A 22,455-nucleotide genomic window follows, 5' to 3' on the forward strand; every position below is an offset into this window, starting at 1 on the left:
ACAGGTGCAAATGATATGGTAGGAAAGAAAAGTATAGTTTCCAGCAAGTACCATATATCACTGTGAAAGAAAAAAAATATTTGTGGCTTGAAAAAATGCCTAAAATCTTTCAATCATCACAGAATATTCACTCAATTTCGTAAGTGCAATATAAAAACATAATACTATAAAATCTTCATATTAACTTTTCCTCTTCATAAGGAATCAGACTTCTGCAAACAAAATTTGTTTAATTCAGTTCTCATTTTAATACGAAACATTTTATTTCTAGCTACATAAGGAGTATAACATTTGTATAAAACACTGATAATTGTGTTTCAACTTTATTTGTTCTGGAATGTCTTATTCACATTACAGATGTCACTTTGGATAACTTAAAAATTAAAACCTTTTTAAAAAACATATTTCAAAGGACTTCCAATTCTCCCTCTTATATGAGAATGGCCTTTGAAATGCCCATTTATACACTAAAAAAATATATATAAATAGGCTGGGCACGGTGGCTCACGCCTGTAATCCCAGCACTTTGGGAGGCCGGGATGGGTGGATCACGAGGTCAGGAGATCAAGACCATCCTGGCTAACATGGTGAAACCCTATCTCTACTAAAAATACAAAAAATTAGCCAGGTGTAGTGGCAGGCGCCTGTAGTCCCAGCTATTCGGGAGGCTGAGGCAGGAGAATGGCGTGAACCCAGGAGGCAGAGCTTGCAGTGAGCCGAGATCATGCCACTGCACTCCAGCCTGGGCGAGACTCTGTCCCCCCAAAAATAAATAAATAAATAAATAAATAGCCATTCTCAGTCATGTTACTGGTATTTTCAGAACTATTTGAATTTGATGAAATAAATCCCACTTTAGGAAAACTAATATATGGAAAGAACAAGTTGCTTTATAAATGGCAAGATTCAGGAAGGGAAATAGGCAGGGGTGAATTCCAAGTGCCAATTAACATTGAGAAATGAAAACAAAGTCTTTTTAAAAAAACAATGTAAGTAAATGGGAAAATGTGAACTCGCTCCCAAAAGGCCACTCTGTAGGAGCCAGGCCTGCAGAACTCCTAGCCTCTGAGGTAGAGGATGAAAACAACATGCACACAACAGTCAGATCAGTCCAAACCATCTGCTCTTTGCAAATATAACTTAACAAGGTCAACCAAGGAATCAGTGGTCCCTCATCTTGAACTTGCTCCCGCTAGACTTTGAATCCTTTTCCTTGTTGCTTAACGAAGCTCAAGACACACATGATCTGGGAACAGTTCACCTAGCCCTACTCCCTTGAAGAGAGAAACTCTCCTGCAGTTGCTCATTCAGGTATCTTCATACTCAATTTTATTAAGCAAATTATCCATAAGGGTCTCCTGCTTGTGACTCCAGGGATCACTTTAGGGGACAAGTACTAAAGGACTGTACACACTGAAAGGTTAGGTAACTTCCCAAGATCACACGGCTGGCAAGAAATGGAGGCTGGTCTCTCATTCCAGTGTTCACACTGTCAAACACTGTCTCTGATGCATGAGTGAATATTTTCTTTCCAGAGCTGTTTATATGTGTCTTGACATGCGTATGTACAAACAACTTAAATGTCCCAATATATAGCATTAGCAATTTTAACTGGATAAATTCAATGATATTTTGAGGTCATGTATCTTTGAACACAGATTATGGAAAATGCCTATAAAACTGGTTTTTTTTTAATTGCATACACATGAGTAAAAAATTATCTACAGTGTTATCCACCAAGATATCAATTTAAGGATTACCTGGAAGCAGACGTTATATTAATAGTTTCAAGTTTGTCTATATTTTTTGTAATCAGCTTATGTCACTTTTGTTCTTTGAGTTATTTTTGAATCATTTATTCTAAAAATATTTATGTGCCAGGTATTGTTATAAGGATACCATTGTGAAAAAAATAAAGATCACTGCCCCTTTGGTGCTTACATGGTAAGAGATGAGAAGAAAAACATACACAGTGAAAAGGCTAGCTTTCCTCCCACCCCATAACCACTTTTATCAGTTTCTTATGTATCCTTCCAAAGTTTCTGCATGTAAATAAGATAAATGCAAACATATATTATTTTCCCCTACACTAATCACATACTACATGTATTATTCCATATCTTGTATTTTTCACATAATACATCTGAAAGGGCCTTCCATCAGTACCTTACTTTTTTTTTTCACAGCTGCACACTATTAGATCAATGTACTATATTTAAGTAGGTCTCTATTGGTGGATATTTGAGTTGTTAATCTTTTGCTATTATAAAAAACTCCCAAAATAAACCAGTACATTGTCATTTTGCACAAATGCACGTAGTATTGTTGGGTCAAAGGGTGATGTTATTTGAAATTTGGATAGATATTACTACATTCTTCATAGGAGTTGTACCAATTTACACTTCAACCAGAAAATTTTGAGATGGTCTGTTTCCACATAACCTGGAAAACAGATTTTTCTAATCTGATAGGTGAAAAACAGCATGTCAGTGAAGTTTTAAACTGCAATTTTCATATCAGAGTGAAACTGTGCATTTTTAACAATATTTAAGGGCTATGTGATACTTCTTTAAGTAACCTTTAAAACTGTGAAATTTGTGAATGCATCATCTTTAGGCAAATTGGTTACTGCCTCCATAGTGTCTACATGCAGCAATGGATCTGGCTTGAATTAATTAGCTATGTATTAATATTATTTCTTCACTCTTGATGTTAAGAAAGTTAATAGCCAGGATTAGACTGTAAGGATATTAACTGTTGTATTAGTTCCCCTAAGCCTAGCACAGAGCCTGGTGCACCTTAGCGTCCAATAAAATGTTTGTTTTAAAAAAAGAGCAACAGAAAAGATGTTTTCTTTGGAAGTTATAGTGCAACAGCACCACCAAGGGGGAGCTTTAGCCAAAGCATCCCCCTATCAAATTTCCTCCAGCAGAATCACTTGAACCCAGGAAGCAGAGGTTGTAGTGAGCTGAGACCATGCCATTGCACTCCAGCCTGGGTGACAGAGTGAGACTCCGTCTCAAAAAAAAAAAAAAAAAAAAAAAAAAAGAAAAATATTTCCTCCAGCCAGATCTCCAAGCCACTGTGGATACATAATCAAATTGGAGATACTGTGAATGTTGTTTAAATGGGACTTGCAAACAACCTTCAAACTTCACCCTCCACATGCTACCCCTCGGCCTCTCTTGTATAGAACTTGCGCTGTTATTGTCAGAGTGAACATCCAGCCCGCCACATTACCACCAGATAACACAGCCATACATTTTCTCAGACTAAAGACAAGATTTGGTCAATATCAACAACTCAGTGGCCAGCAAGCGCAGCCACATGAACATGCATCATACAGGAACTCTGCACTTGCTTCTCTTCCATTCTGACTATAAGACACCTCTACTAGATAGTGGGCATTTCCTGCTCAAAAAAGAAACTAAAGGCAAAAGTCAGGGAGATGATGTTAATGTCAAATGTAAATTAAAGGAAAAAAATGCAAAGAATAGCATTTGAATGGACTCAGCTTAAATTTTCTATTTTGAACAGAAGCCTGGATGTTGATCTTAAGAATGAAAGTTTTCATTTTCCCAGCTACAATAAGCAATAATTTATAAAACTTAATTCAACAGTCTTCTAACAGTCTTGTGGCTGCTAGTATCCAAAGATGGCCACAAATGAACCACATCTCCCAGCATTTATGCCCTTCTGTGGTTCTTTCCTCTTGTATCTGGGCTGGTCTCGTGACATGCTTTTGACCAATAAAACGTAACATTCAGGGATAGCTGAGCTAGGCCATAAGAAACCTAACAGTTTCTGCCACTCTCGGGATGTCTCCTCTTGGGGACCTGCCTATGTTGCAGTGAAGAGGCCAAGCTTCATAGCAAAGTCACAAGGAGAAGAACTGAGGTGCTCCAGGCAACACCTCAACATATCTCCCAGCTAGCATCAACTGCCAGCGTTGAGATGACACCACACTGGACAGCCAGCCCAGCTGCTCTGTGATGGCAAACAAGAGACCTCAAGTAGATAATGACTTAGCTAAGCAATCAACCCAAAGCCCGGTGGAGGTCATTACAAATTGTTGTTTTAAGCCACTAAGTTTTGGGGTGGTTTGTTACACAGAAATAGACAACAGCAACAAATTTATTTCATAACCACACCCGGGCAAGATAAGCAATAAACTTAAAAGGCAATTTAGTACAGTAACACTGCCATCTTAAGACTTTTTAGGATAGAGACCATGAGCTCTTACAGAGAATAAACATGATTTATATATTCTGTATAACCCTTCTCTTCCAACATCTGATAACTATGTTCTCAATAAATATTTATTAAATGGAAGCATGAATAATACAAATGTAGTTAAATATTGATTATACTGATGGAAGGAAGTAAAGGTATAATTAATTCAGAAATAGTAGATATTTAAAAGTATATACAGTGACCTCTGTAATACAGACATGCTCACATCCACTCTACCTACCTCATCCTGAAAGGGCATTAGAGTGCTGGCTCTTATACTTCTCTCAGAGCCCCTTTCAACTCCTAAAAATATTAATGAGAACCCCAAAGAACTTTTTCATATGTCAGTTATACTGATAGATATTAAAACTGAGAAAAATATTAAGTATTTACTAATTCATTTAAATTTAATCATAAACACATTACATGTTAACATTAATACAGTTAGTGAAAAAGCCCCTTCAGTCATTTGAGAGATACTGGTTCACTGAATTACGCAGATCTTCCAAATGTTGACACATTTCATCAAATAATATTTTTTAAAATCCACGTTTATTAACATCATTGATGTTATAACAAAAGTCTAAATTATTGGGAAGTTGTCAAACTCATGATGCCAAATATAAGTCGAATATAAGTTAAAATTTTAATTTTGACTTGAAAACTTTATTAGCAACCAACACTGGCAGTTTCCTCTCTGCCAAGACTTCCTCTCTGGTGTTCTTTAGTGTAAAAATGCTATTCCATCAGAAAAGTGGCTAGTTCAGCTCACAACTCCATCACACACCTGCTTTTCCTCAAGACAATCACTGGAACCCAGTATGGAGTAGAAGTGCATTATGTGAGCTTCTAGTTTTATCACAGAAAATATCAAAAAGATGTACTCAAGGGTCAAGATTTATAACAACTAATCATTTTTACTATTTCACCAAGGACATTTTTCAGTGAAGATGGCTTTTATTTTACCACAAATATGTGTGTAGTTGTGGAAAATATAGTGAATACTAGTACAGTTAGGTACCACTTGATTTGTGCTAAAGTCTCAGCAGTTTTACCCCAAGTTTGCTATTGTACCTTTGATGCAAATGTCAGCACAGTGGAAATGGCAAATGATGTCTTATTATAAAAGGCTTAGACTAGACTCCATGGACCCTCTGTGGCCCACAGAACACACTTTGAGAATCAACGCACAGAAGTGATCCAAGACTCCATAGAAACTTTATATAGTGGACATTCTACTCATTCACAACTGAGACTCTCAGTGCAGGTATAAGGTAGATGATGTCTGTCTATCCTTTTCAGTTTTATCAATGTCATGTCTGCCAAAAAGAACATTTCCAGGCTAGGGTCAAACTTGGATTTCAATTTCAGCTCCACCACACTAAGAGCTACATGACCTTGGATAAGTCTCAGGCTGAGTCTCAGTCTCCTCATCTCTTAAACAGAAATTCTGTACCTTATAGATGGCTAGAGTTACAATTAAATAAGAGAGTGTCCATACAACACTGACTAGGATTACGAGTGATAGAGTAAGCCCTGAACTGAATCAGGTTCTAAATGACTAAGGACCAAAACTATGGCTAATTTCCATGTTTTGGAAGATAGTGGTAACCTGATTTTATTTTTCTCTCCACCACTTGTAGAGGGACCAAATCATAAACGGATATTCATAAAAATGTACCTCTTTACATAATGCAATTCTGATAGATAAAATGATGTCAGGAATTGCTTCCAAATAATCCAGGGTAGGGAGGAAGAGGTGGGGAAATAAATGAAATAAAGTTTGGCAAGAACTGGTATCTGCCGAAGGTAGATGCTGAGAATCTGAAGTTTCATTATATAATTCTCTTCAAACATGTTTCCAGTTTTTCAAATTAAAAAGGAAAAAACTGATCACTCATTTGAGGCTTCTAAATAATTATGCACTGACTGTAGTTAATTTAATAACGTACAAATTCAGTTTCCACAATAAGTCACCTTCTACACTGCGAGTTATCAACCATTTTCCCAGCACTACAACATGTACCACACATGTTCTTCAGGAGCCTTTCTGCAAAGATGAGTCAGATGGGCTGCCTGGAGTTACACTCCACGTGCTCTCACCCCACCCCACCATTCCACTGCTGCTGAGAACTGCTGATCTAATTTAAAGTAATCTGGGCTGGGTGCAGTGGCTCACGGGTATAATCCCAGCACTTTGGGAGGCTGAGGCAGGCAGATCACTTGAGGTCAGGAGTTTGAGACCAGCCTGGCCAACATGGCGAAACCCCGTCTCTACTAAAAATACAAAAAAAATTAGCTGAGCGTGGTGGTGTGCGCCTCTAGTCCCAGCTACTCGGGAGGCTGAGGCATGAGAATCGCTTGAAACCAGGAGGCAGAGGTTGCGCTGAGTGGGAAGCGCCACTGCACTCTAGCCTGTCTGACAGAGTGAGACTCCATCTCAAAAAATAATAATAACAATAAAAATACATAAAGTAATCTGAGTATTTCGATCATCTGATAACTGTAATATACATTGAAAAATAAAGTTTCCTAAGAAAACAAATTAAAATTGGATGAAGGTCAGCTTGACACACAGCCTCTAGATGGGTTTTATTTTAATACAAAGTTTATTTTCATCCCCTTGTGGGAGTCAAGTTAGATGAAGGAAGTTTTGCGTCTTCTGTACGTCACTGAAAGGGAAGTATATCCTAAAACGTCAAGTTATACCTAGGGTTTCTAAAGGAAGCCTAGGGAAGGGCCAAGAGCCAGATGGACAGAGAAAAGAGCTGCCTCCTCGCTAATTTAAAAGAGGAGACCTGCTCATCTTCCAAGATATAACTCAAGCATCAATCATCTCACTGGTAAGGCTTTTGTGATATTCAGGTGAGCGGGCTGCCTTCTCCTGTGTCCCACTTTCATCACAGTAAAAAGCAGAGCCTGCTAGATGATAAGCTCTCTGAAGGCAGCACGAGTCTATGGTGTGAATTGCCAGTGACTGGAGATGTCTAACACATGGTAGCCACACAGAAAATATCTGATAAATGATTACATGTCCCCTAAATACCTACTCTTGTTTAAAATACTCCATGAACAAATCATTATTAGGGTTGGGCGTGGTGGCTCACGCTTGTAATATGAGCACTTTGGGAGGCCGAGAAGGGTGGATCACTTGAGGCCAGGAGTTCGAGATCAGCCTGGCCAACATGGTAAATCCCTGTCTCCACTAAAAATGTAAAAATTATCAAGGTGTGGTGGTATATGCCTGCAATCCCAGCTACTTGTGAAGCTGAGGCATGAGAATCACTTGAACCTGGGAGGTGGAGGTTGCAGTGGGCTGAGATCGTGCCACTGCACTCCAGCCTGGGTGACAAAGCAAGACTCTGTTTCAAAAAAAAAAAAAGGGAAAAAAAGAAATCATTGCTAGAACCAGTCTCTCTAGTTTATCAGAGGACATACTTAGAATCTCAGTAATTCATTTAACACTGAGTGATCCTAAATTGGAAATTCATAATATGAAGGTCTTTGATTGGTTTATGTACTAAGATACAATTATTATATCAATATCAGGCAGTAAGTTTTGACAGAGTTGTATATACTTCTGAATTTCCAGGACTAATGGGTCCATGAAAGTTTATTCAGTAAATAATAGACAAATGCTCTCATGCTTCAATATGATCTTCAAGTTTGAATAAAGCAGGCATATTTTAGATTTTTTTTTTTTAAATAATTAACAGGAGTGTCACATTGGGTTCCTACAGTAATTTTTCTTAACCAGTGGACCTCAAACCCAGAAGGCCTCACAGATCTTTTAAACCAGGATTCCTAAGAAGGCAAAAGTTTTGCCATCAACTAATTTCTCTCCTACTTGTTTAGAAGGTATTCGCTATGTATGACTATCTCCTTGAAAGAACTGGGGAAATCCCCACTCATCTGGTTCTCCGTTGGACTTGATTTTCTCATGAACTCTGATTGGGAAAAGCTGCTTAGACTATCTATCACAGGGTATCTGGGAACCCACTGTTCACCCTCAAATCTTTTCAGTCAGTAACTACTGAAAGATAGTCAATGGGTTTTTAAAAACATGTCAACAGGGGGATCACATGTTTAGAAAGGTTGGCAACAACTGCCCCCAAGTAAAGTGTTATATTAAATGACCAAGTACACAAATTACTTGTTTTTAATTTAAAACTTCACTTACAAGAAGCACTGGCAAAGGAAGGTGGTGCAGTATTATAGACAGAGCACAGGTGCAGGTTTAAATACCAATGTGGTCATTGTCTATAGACAAGTTACTTCTCTGAGATTTCGTTTCTTCATTATAAAATATAAATAATACTCATATTATTGGATAACACAAATAACCAATTGCATAGGATCCAGTATGTGTGTGACAGATACCAGCTTCGCAGAAGAAGAAGAAAAAAAACCAAAAACAAGGTAGTCTATACGCACACTGGTTCCTCCTTACCTATAGCCAGTAGATTTTAACCATGTGTTTTAGCTCAATTCAAGTATCAGAATTTCATCATTCGTTCAAATACCTACTGGGCCATCGTGAACAAGCCATGGTGCTGTGAGCCCTCTAACAAGGAAGATCTTTTTCCTTTGATAATTACTGGGTGACTGCTGCGGGAAGTCAGGGACCCCTAACGGAGGGACCGGCTGAAGCCGTGGCAGAAGAACATAAATTGTGAAGATTTCATGGACATTTGTCAGTTCCCAAAATTAATACTTTTATAATTTCTTATGCCTGTCTTTACTGCAATCTCTGAACATAAATTGTGAAGATTTCATGGACACTTCTCACTTCCCCAATCAATACTTTTATAATTTCTTATGCATGTCTTACTTTAATCTCTTAATCCCGTCATCTCCGTAAGCTGAGGATGTATGTCACCTCAGGACCCTGTGATGACTGCATTAACTGTACAAATTGTTTGCAAAACGTGTGTTTGAACAATATGAAATCAGTGCATCTGTAAAAAGAACAGAACAACAGCGATTTTCAGGGAACAAGGAAAGATAACCATAAGGTCTGACTGCCTGCAGGGTCAGGCAGAATAGAGCCACATTTTTCTTCTTGCAGAAAGCGAGTAGGAGAAATATTGCTGAATTTTCTTCCCAGAAAGGAACAACCCTGGGGAAGGTATGCATTCCAGGGGGTAGGTCTACAGACGCTGCTCTGGGAATGTCTGTCTTATGCGGTTGAGATAAGGACTGAAATATGCCCTGGTCTCCTGCAGTGCCCTCAGGCTTACTAGGATTGGGAAATTCCAGCCTGTAAATTCTAGTCAGACTGGTTCTCTGCTTTTGAACCCTGTTTCCTGTTAAGATGTTTATCAAGACAACGTGTGCACAGTGAGACACAGACCCTCTCAGTTATTCTAATTTTGCCTTTGCCTTGTGATCTTTTATTGCCCTACCTTAATGAAACAGTGACAGGTTTTTCCAGTGGCAACAGAAATTCCTAACTAGGTAAGGAGTGTTGGGAGACAATTCCCCACTCTCTCATGTTTTGCACATCTTAAAAGCAGAGGCATTAGTAGCCTTCTGCTCTGGGCTATCTCTGCATGGATGCTTGTAGAGTGAACAGACTTGGAAGACAGAGATAGTGTCTCTCTCTAGAGCAGCGAGTAGTTTGATATCAAATATATTAAAGATGTCTCCCTTCAAAGCAAAGGTTGGGCAGGTGTGCTTGAAGGCTATTATAAAAGACTAGGGATTCCCAAGCTCTGGGTTCCTCTCCTGTACTGCAACCCACTGCACTTGCAGGTGTCACCTGGCCCTTGTCATGTTGCCCTGTGGGTATGGGAACCACACAAGAAAAGAGTATTCTGGCTCCTACTACTGCTATGACTAATAATTTACAATAAAAACATATAATAAAAGGACAATAACACACTCTCCTTTGTCTCTGACCCAGGAGTCTTAAGTGTCCTACCAGAATCTACAAAACCGTAGCAGGTAAATTTGTTAGCTTGAAAGTAGGTAAAAATCTTACAAACTTCATAAAAATAAACAGGCTTATGGAGGTTTAATAATTGATGGCTAAGAGAACAAAGTATGAACCACACCCAGTTACCTCTGTAACATCATGGTGACATTCAATAAAGCTCTATGGAAGTTATTTTAAAGTTTAATTTGCTATGTGGCAATTTTGTCCACAAAGGTCTTTACTTATAAGAAATAAAAAATCTGATAAACATATGACATGCTTCTTTAAAGCTGACATTTTGAATGTGCCAGCAGTCTAAACTGAAATTAAACCAATTATGAAGTTTTCATGTGTCCCATCAAGTCTGCCAAGATACCCTGTTGTACAATACTAGCAATTTTTTGAAGAGGCAACAATTTTCTACTGGAAACTTATAAATTTTCAGAGAGGAGCTGCCTAATGTTCTCAGTGTAACTCCTTAAGAAAGGACTAAACTAAAAAAGCAAACCAAGCCAGATTTCCCTGAAAAAATTAGCTGCCTTCAAAGTACCACTGGCTGTAGGAAATACAGGAAGCCAGATTTTCAAGACAAACATTCCTCCTTCCTTTCCTGGCTACTGCTATGCCAAGATCAAACAAGGATCAGCAAAGACCAAAGGAATGAAGAAACTGGAACCTTTTTATTGCCTGGGCATTGGGCAAGAGCAAGCTAATTCTATCTTTTAAAAATGAAATCATATACATTTAAGAGAAGTATTTCCACCGCAAGCCATTGCTCAGATCTCCTACCAATCTACAATAAAACAATTATTAAAAACTTCTATGTTCAATAAAATCTTCATCATCTTTGTTAGAAAAATATTTGGGGAATATAGGCAATTCGAAAATCCATTGGGCAGGGAATCAGAATCTAGCAATGTTAGCAGGTTAGCAGAGACCAATAAATTATTTTGTAGAGATGTTATCCAGATTTATTTTTAGATTCAAAATATCTCAAAAATGTGATAATACTATAATAGAGAAAATAGAGATGCAAGACTTTACAAGCCATCATTAACTCTTACATCACTCAAATGAAGTAGGTATCATACCTCATTCAAGAGATGAAAAAAAAGTTAAATAACTTAGCAAGGTTTTGAAAACAGAACTGAACTATTCATTACAACTCTTACTATCAGATAATTCCCTCCCTAAAGAAATAATTTCTTGACTACAGTGCTAACAATAATATGAGGTTAAAATAAAATCAAAATTTTAAAAAATAAAACTAACTATAACACTTAATTTCTAGATACAACAAATGGCATTCGTCTGCAATAAAAACATAAGATCTCTCAAATTAAAGAGGACTTCAGCAGTGGTAGGCATTCATAAGTATTTATTAAATTAAAAATAAAATTTAATATCAAGGATTAGATATAAAAAATATTATTGTCTCAGGCTAAAAGACACACAGTTCTTATCCTCTTTTCCAGGATAATTTCCACATACCATGTATTGTAATACCTGAACACATCCATACCTGCCTCAAACATGTCAGTTCTAAAAAATGGAAAAGACCTTCCTGTCTTTGCTACTATAACTTTAGGTACTTAGCTAGATTGGGAGGCAGGTGGAATCAGGGCTGGGGGAAAGCAAATTGCATGACCACCAAGGACACGGCTACCTTAGATTGCAGAGAACTGTCTGTTCCAGATAAATCCCAGGAGTGTGGATCCATGGTCCCATGGTGAGTGAGTCACTCTCAGAAGGAGTATTCTGCCATTCTTGGAGTGAGCCAGGCTTTTGATCTGGACAAACCTGGGCCAGCCACTTACCAGCTGTGAAGAGTCAATACCCTTGACTGTCTAAACCTCCAGACTTCAACTAGCCTTAAATGTAACACAAGAGAGATAAGTGTTGAGACACTGAGGATGGCAGGTATAAATTTATCATTAAATGGACTTTTTAAAAAATAAGGCAATATTTCTAAAATATCATAACCATATATTATATTACATATTTGAACTGTGCATGTGTGTGTGTGTAATATAAATTCATCCCAACAAACAGGTCAATTTGCTTATTAATATTCCCCTTTACATTTGAGGAAAAAAAAAACCCATGAAAACTTAATTCAGTGGGAACAGAAGTGAGGAAGCCTGTTGGGGTAAGTTAATGTTAAATAATTATTTAAATGAAGGCTGGCGGCAAATTGTCTTTCTTTCTTTAATTCCATGAGCCTGAATGGTCTAAAGTATCTTATTTGCCCAAAATAGAGGAGCTGACCACAGAGTTCAACAATCAACTTGTGTTTTGTAGTCTTCAAAAAAATGCTGGGTGATTAAAATATGTGTCATCACATGTGCAGGGCAGGAAAAGGCAGCTCACATAAAATGCCAGCTTGAGACTACATGGAAGTTACACAACCATACACTTGAAATCTGAAGTGTATACACTCACTCCTGATGGCTGTGAGAAAAAGTGAAAGCATAAGTCATGGATTTGAGAATTTTAAAATTCTTAAATTGCATGATTAAATTTTATCAGAAATAACTGTATTGCTCTCATAAAATTGTTTTAATTAAAACCTAATCTATATTTTGTATTACTTTATTCTCAAGAGGTGTGAAAACCCAGAAAGCTTTCAACAGTGTGTGGCACTGTCTAAAGCATCTTATGGACACTAGATCATCAACTTCACTAGTTTCAAGCGGCAGCAGATATCTGCAAAACATAGCCAGATGCTAATCAACTTGCACGAAGTCTCAGAATAGTGGGTGCCAGAACTAAGTTTAAATTCCAGATGCCAGCCCATCTTCTAAGAATCAGTCACTAAGCATTTATTAAAAGTCTATTGTGTGCCTACAGAGAGCGACTCTCTGTAAAGTAATGCAAAGAAATATAAAATAAGTCTTTTATCTCCAGTAATTATTACTCTGCTTAAGCAACAGGACTTGCAACTCCAGACCAGGCCAGTATGTCATAAGCACCTACACTGGACAGGTCAAGACTTGGAAGTTCTATCTTTCCCACACCTACTTCTAAAAGAAGCCAGGTAACCACAGCCAGATCTTCTAACATGTAACTTTCTCCTTTCCCAGGGCTTTCCTTCCTCTCTAGCCCCAGTAACTAGCCCCTAGGCCAGAAACTGACAGTGATCCATGGTCTGCTATGAAGAGATGAATAGGGCCAAATGGGTTCTTTCTCTTTGTAATCTGAAGAATGGGGAATATGAAACAACTATGTTAGCAGCAACCTGGTCCAAATAAAAGGCCTAAGAGCTGAACTAGGGAGGCCTCAGCAAGTTGAAGAAGCCACTGCAGGTTCAAGATAAAAGACACGGAATAAAGGGGTGGGAATCTGGTTGAAAAAGAAAAATCTACAGAAAAAAAGAGGTGATACAAAGAACCGCCTCAACTTTTTTCTAGTTCCAGACCACATTTATCCAGATTCAGCGGTATAGCTGTGAAAGAGCAAGGAACTGTAATGATTCAGGAAAGCAGAAGCAGTGGGTACATGGCAAATGGCAACTGAAGATGAAGGGCAAAGGGCAGGGCCCAGACTGTCACTTTAAGAAAGGGTTGCTCAGCCTTGACAGTACTGCCATTCTGGGTTGGGTAATGCTTTCTTGTGGGGACTGTCGTGTGTACTGTAGAATGTTTAGCAACATCTCTGGCCTCTACCCACTAGATGTCAGTAGCAACCTCTTTCCCAGTTCCGGCAACAACAACAAAATCTCCACGTATTGTCAAATGTTCCCTGGGGGGCGAAATCACCCCAGTGAAGAGCACAGGTCAGATTTTTAACCTGATAACAATAGGAAGCCATTTAATGTTTTTAAGCAAAGGAAGCAATAAGATGAGATTTGCTTTTCCAATGAATACAGCAGTGTGCAGGGGTGAGTAGGGAGGCAAAAAGACCCAGTTAGACTACTGGCATAGTGTGGGTGAAGACGATACACATGTGAACCAAGACAGCAGCCATGGAGAAAGGGAAGAGCATACACATGCAAATTACAATGGCAGAGTTAGGTAGAACTTCAGGGTCCAGTAAGAATTTGAGAGAAAGGCAGAAAAGTTACAGAATTGGCTTGGCAATTTGGGTGACGGTGGTGAGCGCCATTACCTAGGATAGGGGATTTAAAAGGAAGAGCAGGTTTGAAAATGAGTTCAGTTTTAAACATAATGAAAGTCTGAAGTAAGCATGGAATACCCAGGTAGTGAACCTAGTGGAGTTGGTGCTTAGCCAGCTAAAGCTTACTCGGGGCAAATTATGTGCGAGGCCCTTTACAAATGTCAATGCACTTCATTCTCACCATAATCCTTTGAGATAGCAGCTACTGCCACTCTCATCTTACAGATGGGAAACTGCTGCACAGCGAAGGTGAAGAACATCATCGCCAAGGTTCCACAGGTAGTAAAGTTCTGGAGCTGAAATCTCAAACCCTGGCAGTCTGGCTCCAGAGGCTATGTGCTTATCCTCTACATTGTACCGTCTGCCAGTACAGTGAAGGAGAAAGATCTAGATTATGAATTTAGACTTGGGTGGTGTTTTAGTCAGTTCTCACACTGCTATAAAGAACTGCCTGAGGCTTGCGCAGTGTCTTACACCTGTAATCCCAGCACTTTGGGAGGCTAAGGTGGGCAGATCACTTGAGGCCAGGAGTTCAAGACCAGCTTGGCCAACATGGTGAAACCCCATCTCTACTAAAAATACAAAAATTAGCCAGGCATGGTGGCAAGCACCTACCTGTAATCCCAGCTACTTGGGAGGCTGAGGCAGAAGAATTGCTTGAACCTGGGAGGCGGAGGTTGCAGTGAGCTGAGATTGTACCACTGTACTCCAGCCTGGCCAACAGAGTGAGACTTGTCTCAAAAAGAAAAAAAGAACTGCATGAGACTGGGTAATTTATAAAGTTAAGAGGTTTCATTGACTCACAGTTCAGCACAGCTGGGGAGACCTCAGGAAACTTACAATCATGGCAGAAGGTGAAGGAGAAGCACAGCACCTTCTCCACAAAGTGGCAGGGAGAAGAGTGGCACAGCCAAGGGAGAAGAGCCCCTTATAAAACCATCAGATCTTGTGAGACTCACTATCACGAGAACAGCATGGGGGAAATTGCCCCCATGATTCAATTACCTCCACCTGTTCTCTCCCTTCACATGTGGGGATTATGGGGATTACAACTCAAGATGAGATTTTGGGTAGGGACACAAAGCCTAACCATATCAAGAGATTTTCAGTATACAAATGACAGTATGTAAAGTCATTGACATATATGTGATCTCCCAGAGAAAATGTGTAAAGACAGAAGAAAACAAGACAGAATGAGATACTAGAGGAAACTACCTGTTAAGCAAACGGTGAAGGAGAAGCCAGAGGAAACAGCCAGTGGAGGGACATGAAAGACAATAAGGGACAGTCTTAAGGGCTGGAAGTAAATGATATCTTTCTAACCCAGAGCAATCCCTTGCATATAATCTGCTCTTTATAAATGTCTTGAAATTGAATAACCTCATAATCCTAAATAAAGAACACAGCAAATATGCAATTTACAGCACATCCAAAAGACTTACAAATCGAGCAAAACTCAAATTAGATCTGTGATTCTCCTAGAACACCAAGAGTCTGTAGAAGATACACTGTCATTAAATATGAGCAACAGCCTAGGCACTGTAAAAAATAATTTCTTACATTTATGTCCAGCTAAGGAGGCTTTTCAAAGCTTTATCCACATCCTTTCATAGCAATGTAACATGTTATCTGTTTTGCATTTTGTTGAAGATAATGTGAAATACTGACTCTTCTAAGTTTTGCGACTGGCAAATATCAAATTGTGTAGTCTTTTTCTAAAAGAGGATTTAGGAATCATGTATATGAAAACTGCTTACTTCTCACTTGAAGCAGTTACTAGAGAGTCTGGTGAATTCTGAGTTGTACTGCTGTAATACCTTCTGGGTATCTAAACAGTTTTTGTTATGCATCCCTTATCATACATTTCTATACCCTAAACACAAATATTTAGTAGAAAATGAGTTCCCTCAAAGTACAAAAAAGCTGGCCCCCATTTCCAGCTCAAGACAATTGTTTTCTCAGGAAATACATAATGATTTCCTGGCCAAAACTCAAAGTGTTTTCTAAACTTTAATGTAGATACAAATCATCCAGGGATCTTGTTAAAAAGAAGACTGATCCAGTAGGTCAAAAGCCACACCTACACTCTATATTTCCAACAAGCTCCCTCCTGCGTGACACGACGCTCTGGTCCACGCCAGCTACTCAAATGTGGTCCTTGAACAAGAAAAGTGTTGGCAGCATGTGGGAGCTGGGTAGAACTACACTTCCCTCAGTGTGACAAACAGACCATGATACTATCATCTGCTCAAAGAGGTGACTCAAAAAGTTTACCTTAAATTCTTTTCTTCAAAATCCACTTATAAACTCATTTAATCATACTTTATTTTTTTGTTGTTGTTATTAAGAAAAGACCTTCTTTTCTCTCCATTCCTTTCGATTATTCTAAACTGTGAGTCCCACCCTTAAGCCCCGCCACAGTAATGGCCCCAGCTGTTCCTTTCAGGCTTCTCACCTGTAATCCCAATACAGGTCCACAGCATGCCAGTTCCATGAAATTGGTTATTTTCTATATATAAATCATGCTGTCTCACCATACCCCCTCTTCTTTTGCTTCAGTTTGTTGTAGCTGATGATTGGTGTATCAGGCCAGTCTCTCTTATCTATCACGTCATCTTTCTCTAGCCACCCTGCCTAATCTTTCAACGAGAAGCGTTCTCACCATTCTTGGAACCAGCCATTCACCCCCTCCATAGCAATTTTTATTTCATTATAATATTAAGGTATAATAATATATATTTCATAGAACATTCTGCTATATAAAGGATCCTTGTATCATATATATACGAAGATTGGTCCTGGTCTTACTCCTCCTACTGAATTGCAAGCTTCTTGAGGGCAGGAATCTTTATTATTTATTTTGATACTTCTTGCATTGCTTAACATAGTTCCTTACTCATATTATGCTAACTAAAAATCTATTAAAATGAAGTAAAGCACTGCTCATTATTGATGATCACAATCTAAATATTCTCAGATCACAAATCTAAACTATGTTTCTTATTTCTTCAAATATGATTGGTTTATTTTCTACTTTTGTCATCACAGATTAAAACTTGAGCACAGTGTTTTAATATACATTTTTCCCAACTAGAAATTTTTTTGCATCTCAAAAATATTTAATCGTACTTAATGTATTTTATCAGAACTTAAATTCTCAACCAGCTAATTTGGCTTTTTTTTTGAGACAGAATTTAGCTCTGTTGCCCAGGCTAGAGTGCAGTGGCATGATCTTGGCTCACTGCAAGCTCTGCCTGCCGGGTTCACGCCATTCTCCTGCCTCAGCCTCCTGAGTAGCTGGGACTACAGGCGCCCACCACCACACCTGGCTACTTTTTTGTATTTTTAGTAGAGACGGGGTTTCACCGTGTTAGCCAGGATGGTCTCGATCTCCTGACCTTGTGATCCACCCGCCTCGGCCTCCCAAAGTGCTGGGATTACAGGCGTGAGCCACCGCGCCCGGCCAATTTGGCATTTTCATATCAAACAAGCTAAATGTTCATTTGTCATTTGAGAAAAGTTAATTGTGTAATGAAATCTTCATGAAACCGTTATAAAACTGCACATAAACAGAAAAACAGCCTACAAAGCAGCACAGAAATCATTAACTCTGTTACGGTGAAATAAAGCATGGTGACAAAGGTTAACTCCTGGAAACTAAAGGCTCTTCAGAATACCTGAAAAACTCCAAGGTAGGAGGAGACTGCTATGTTTACTTTAAATAGTGAAGTTCACATTAGTCCAATGTCAGCCAACTAGATGATCTCTAAAGTACAAACCCAAAAAATAATCTAATGGAATGTATTACGACTAGACATAAATTAAATAGTGAGTCAATGCAAAATATCCTCTACTAAATTCCGAAGATAAACAGACAACTTAATTTTCAGTAACTTAAAAATGAGCCCAGGTCAATCAATGCCTAAACAATGAACAGAATGTGAGATCAGCGCTTAAAAGTGATACGCTGTTGGGATCACCACCAATGACTGCTAAACAAAACTGAATGGTCAAAACCACATGACCAGGCTGAGGCAGGAGGATCCCTTGAACCCAGGAGTTTGAGCTTTCCGTGAGCTATGGTTGCTCCATTGCACTCCAGCCTGCTTGACAGAGTGAAACCCTGTCTCTTAAAAAAACAAGAAAAGACCAGGCGCAGTGGCTCATGCCTGTAATCCCAGCACTTTGGGAGTCTGAGGTGGGCGGATCACGAGGTTAGCAGTTTGAGACCAGCCTGACCAACATGGTGAAACCCTGTCTCTACTAAAAATACAAAAATTAGCCAGGCGTGGTGTCGTGTGCCTGTAATCCCAGCTACTCAGAAGGCTGAGGCAGGAGAATCACTTGAACCTGGGAGGCGGAGGTCGCAGCGAGCCGAGATCACGTCACTGCACTCCAGCCTGGGTGATAGAGTGAGACCCTGTCTGAAAAAAAAAAAAAAAAAGAAGAAGAAGAAGAAGAGGAAGAGGAAGAGGAAGAGGAAGAAGAAGAAGAAAAACCCTGCATTGCCCCACAAGTAAAAATTAAAGGAAACAATATGACTTCACTGAGGTTCTATTTGAGAGCTACTTGGACAATATCGAACATCCTACAAGAAGTCAAAAAAGTACCCCCATATATTAAAAAGTCCTGCAATGATATTCACTCATGACTGGTTAGTTAGCTTTCCTACCCTTAAAAGTCATGTCTTTACATGGTGAAACCCCGTCTCTACTAAAAATACAAAAAAAAAAAAAAAAATTAGCCAGGTGTGGTGGCGGGCACCTGTAGTCCCAGCTACTCGGGAGGCTGAGGCAGGAGAATGACGTGAACCCAGGAGATGGAACTTGCAGTGAGCTGAGATCGCACCACTGCACTCCAGCCTAAAAGACAGAGCGAGACTCCATCAAAAAAAAAAAAAAAAAAGAAAAAAAAAAGTCATGTCTTTGGCAATGGGTGGGGAAGAGACAAGGGTTTCTGGCTGACAGAATAATGGCTCCCTCAAAAATGTTCACCTCCTAATCCCCTGGACTTATGAATGTTACCTTACATGGCAAAAGGGACCTTATGATTATGATTCTGGCTTTGAGATGGGAAGATAATCCTGGATCAGGAAGGGTCCAGGAAATCACGAGAGTCCTCAGTGTGGAAGAGGGAACCACAGAAGAGGTCAGAGTGATGAGGTATGAGAAGGACTCAACAATCTACTGTTGCTGGCTTTGATAACAGAGGAAGGGGCCATGAGCCAAGGAATGCAGGCAGCCTCCAACCACTAGAAGAGGCATGGAAACAGATTCTCCTTTACAGCCTACAGACAGAAATGCAGCTCTGTTTCAGTTTTAGCCTAGTGAGACCCACGGTGGAGTTCTAAACTAGAGAATTTTAAAATGACTAATTTGTGCTTTCAGCCACTAATTTTTGGTAATTTGTTATGGCAACAATAGGAAACTAATACACGGGTGAACTGCTATAAAAATTTTCTAAAATGCACACAGATAAATCCTTAAAAGTATATTGTGATGCTCTATAAAATGCTCATCAAATACATTCATATTTAATTTACATTACTAAGAAATATACCTGCTCCTCTAAAAAACTAACATTACACTTAAAATTACATTTTAAAAAGATTGAACGTAAATAAAATTAACTTTGATCAAAAAGTTAGGTTAGAAAACAAAACAGAACAAGGTGTTTTTAACAAAACAAGAAGGTGATAAAAATTAAGTAGAAAAATGTGATAGTCCTCACAGGTAACATTTAAAATGGAACCACCATAGTATCCATCTTAATAGCTCAACTGGAAGCAAATCAGTATTTCTTTTAAAGTTCATATTTACCTGATGATCCTCTGGGCAGCATACTGATGGAGAGAACGAAACTGTGCCGACATATTTGCTAAAGCTGCCAAACAATTCGTGTGAAGGTACTTGTCCTGTGAGGAAACAGCAAGTGTAAAACATACAATCAAGTCTTCTCCATATTTTAACCAAGGTTAACTATTAATAGAAGCAAATGTAAACTCAGTTGTCACTGATTTTAGAAAGTTCAGATCCACAATCTCTTTTTTCTAATTCCTAAATCCATAAAGCACGGAAAATTCAAAGTTTTTTTCACAACACAAAAAATGACAATGTTTCTGATGGTCTTCATTATTCCCTCCATGGTGAATATTGAAATATTTTGCTACAGAAATATAATGTCTAAGTACAGCATGCTACTTAAGGCCCTAATGGTTACATACAGTAGAGTATATAAACTATAATTATCTTTCTAAAATCCAAAAACTTCTGCTTTCTAAAACATAGCTGGCTCCTAGGGTTTCAGATAAAAACATGAATGTGTATCTGCAACAGCCCCACAGGGGAAAATAACTGAAAATGGGCTGGGAGCAGGGGCTCACGCCTATGGATCACTTCAGGACAGGAGTTCAAAACCAATTCAAGACCAGTCTGGGCAACATAGCGAGACTTTGGCTATTAAAAAAAAAAATTAGCCAGGTGTGGTGGCATATGCCTGTGGTCCTAGCTCTTCAGGAGGCTGAGGCAGGAGGATCACTTAAGCCCAGGGGTTGGAGGTTACAATGAGTTATGATTGTGCCACTGCACTCCAGTGCAGCCTAGGCTGAAGTGCAGTGGCACAATCACAGCTCAAAAATAAATAAATAAATAAATAAATAAATAAATAAATAAATAAAATACCATTTCTCTCAGTTATGAATTCTGTACACTGCTTCTCTTTAACAATATATTTCTATTAACCAGAACTGTAATTTGCTCCCAGGTACTGTGAATAGAATCCAGCAGAAAGTTTTCTTTTACTCTTTAAAATATTCTCTTTTCTCTTTTTCTTTTACTCTTTAAAATACTCTCTCTCTTCTATTTCTTTCTCATTTAATTTATACTTTCTTGTGCTCATTTCTTGTGCTCATTTTCTTGTCCTCTTGTGCTTTGTTATTTGCTGATATTAAAAAAGGCAAATCAGTGTTACTGGCCAAATAAAGACATACAATAGCTTTTATCTAAATGTTTTGCATTGCTTGTTTTCTATTTCATGTAAAATATCTCCAATCATACAATCCATTAAATATTAAGACCTTATGTTACATTAGGATCATGTAATACAGTGACTATACAGTGACCTGTATTTTCTACCATATGTCATGAGAATTTTAGCACCCTAAAAATTGGGATTGCTTTAAACTATCGTCTTAATTGTACTGTATGCAAAAAAGATAGAACAGCAGCTGGAATACTTACTCTTGTCCTAGTCATGTTGTATTGAATGGTTCTTATTACGACCAGGATCAGGAGACTCCCCAAGGAGATTTCAGTTAAAACTCGTTCTGAATACCAAGTAATATTTTTTAGTATCTGTAATGGGGAAGAAAAGTTTAAGTAAAAAATGACTGCTTTACAGACAAAAGGATTACTCCATGTCCACAATTTTTGATAAACCATGACTTTGCTCTGAAGGTGAGTTAAGCAGCAGAGAGAGGCCACGAATGCAAATGATTCCAGATTTTCAAGGAGAGATGCTCCAGTGCTCTGCCATGGCTATGGAGAGTAGGCAGCTCTGGTGCACACCTCCGGGCCGAAGTAAGCAAGAACTATTTTCTAAGTTAAGACATTTCCACTGCAGATTTGTAAGCTGGCGATGAGAGAGAGAGAGAGAGAGAGGCAGGCAGGCAGACAGACAGGTACAAACACTGGGCAGTACAGCAGCCAAATCTGGGCTGCCCCAAAGAAAGAGGTAAATGGGGGAAAAAACGACAATAAAAAAACCCCAATGGGCTCAGCCGAGCACTCGAACTCCCTAATGTTCTCTTCCATTAAGGTTACTCCTGCATCCTTTCTCCGTGACTCAAGGAAAGTCACTGTGCCATATTATTCTTTACCTATGCACGAAAAAGGAAGAGACTGCTGGGCTGATTCTTGCCCTCTCCCTTAAGAAGAGGCACACATCCACAGAGTACAGCAGACTCCCCACCACTCACAAATGCAGAGGGGGGATCCCACAACCTTGCAAAACAAGTTAGTCTAGACTTGTGTTTATAAGTACAGATGAACAACCAAACCACTAAGTGAAGACATTCGACCTAAGAGAGTGATATGCTGAACCTACTCAAGACTCTTCTAATTAACCAGTGCACATAAAATACAAAGGACAGAACACATTAAATACCATGATGATACATAATCAGCTAAAGA

The 22,455-nt window shown here is 38.8% G+C and overlaps 1 protein-coding gene across 1 annotated transcript in view; it reads right to left on the reverse strand.

Moving 5' to 3' along the window:
- Window positions 1-22,455, reverse strand: part of LOC101010699 (dymeclin) — a 68,526-nt gene that overhangs the window by 19,765 nt on the left and 26,306 nt on the right. The window contains exons 4-5 of the mRNA XM_031661967.1: window positions 21,505-21,618; window positions 20,086-20,180 (exon numbers count right to left, since the gene is read on the reverse strand). Coding sequence (XP_031517827.1) covers window positions 20,086-20,180; window positions 21,505-21,618 — 209 coding nt within the window. The remainder of the gene's footprint in view (window positions 1-20,085; window positions 20,181-21,504; window positions 21,619-22,455) is intronic.

The sequence above is a fragment of the Papio anubis genome, unplaced genomic scaffold, assembly GCF_008728515.1.
Source record: "Papio anubis isolate 15944 unplaced genomic scaffold, Panubis1.0 scaffold316, whole genome shotgun sequence".
In the NCBI taxonomy this organism is placed as follows: Eukaryota; Metazoa; Chordata; class Mammalia; order Primates; family Cercopithecidae; genus Papio; species Papio anubis.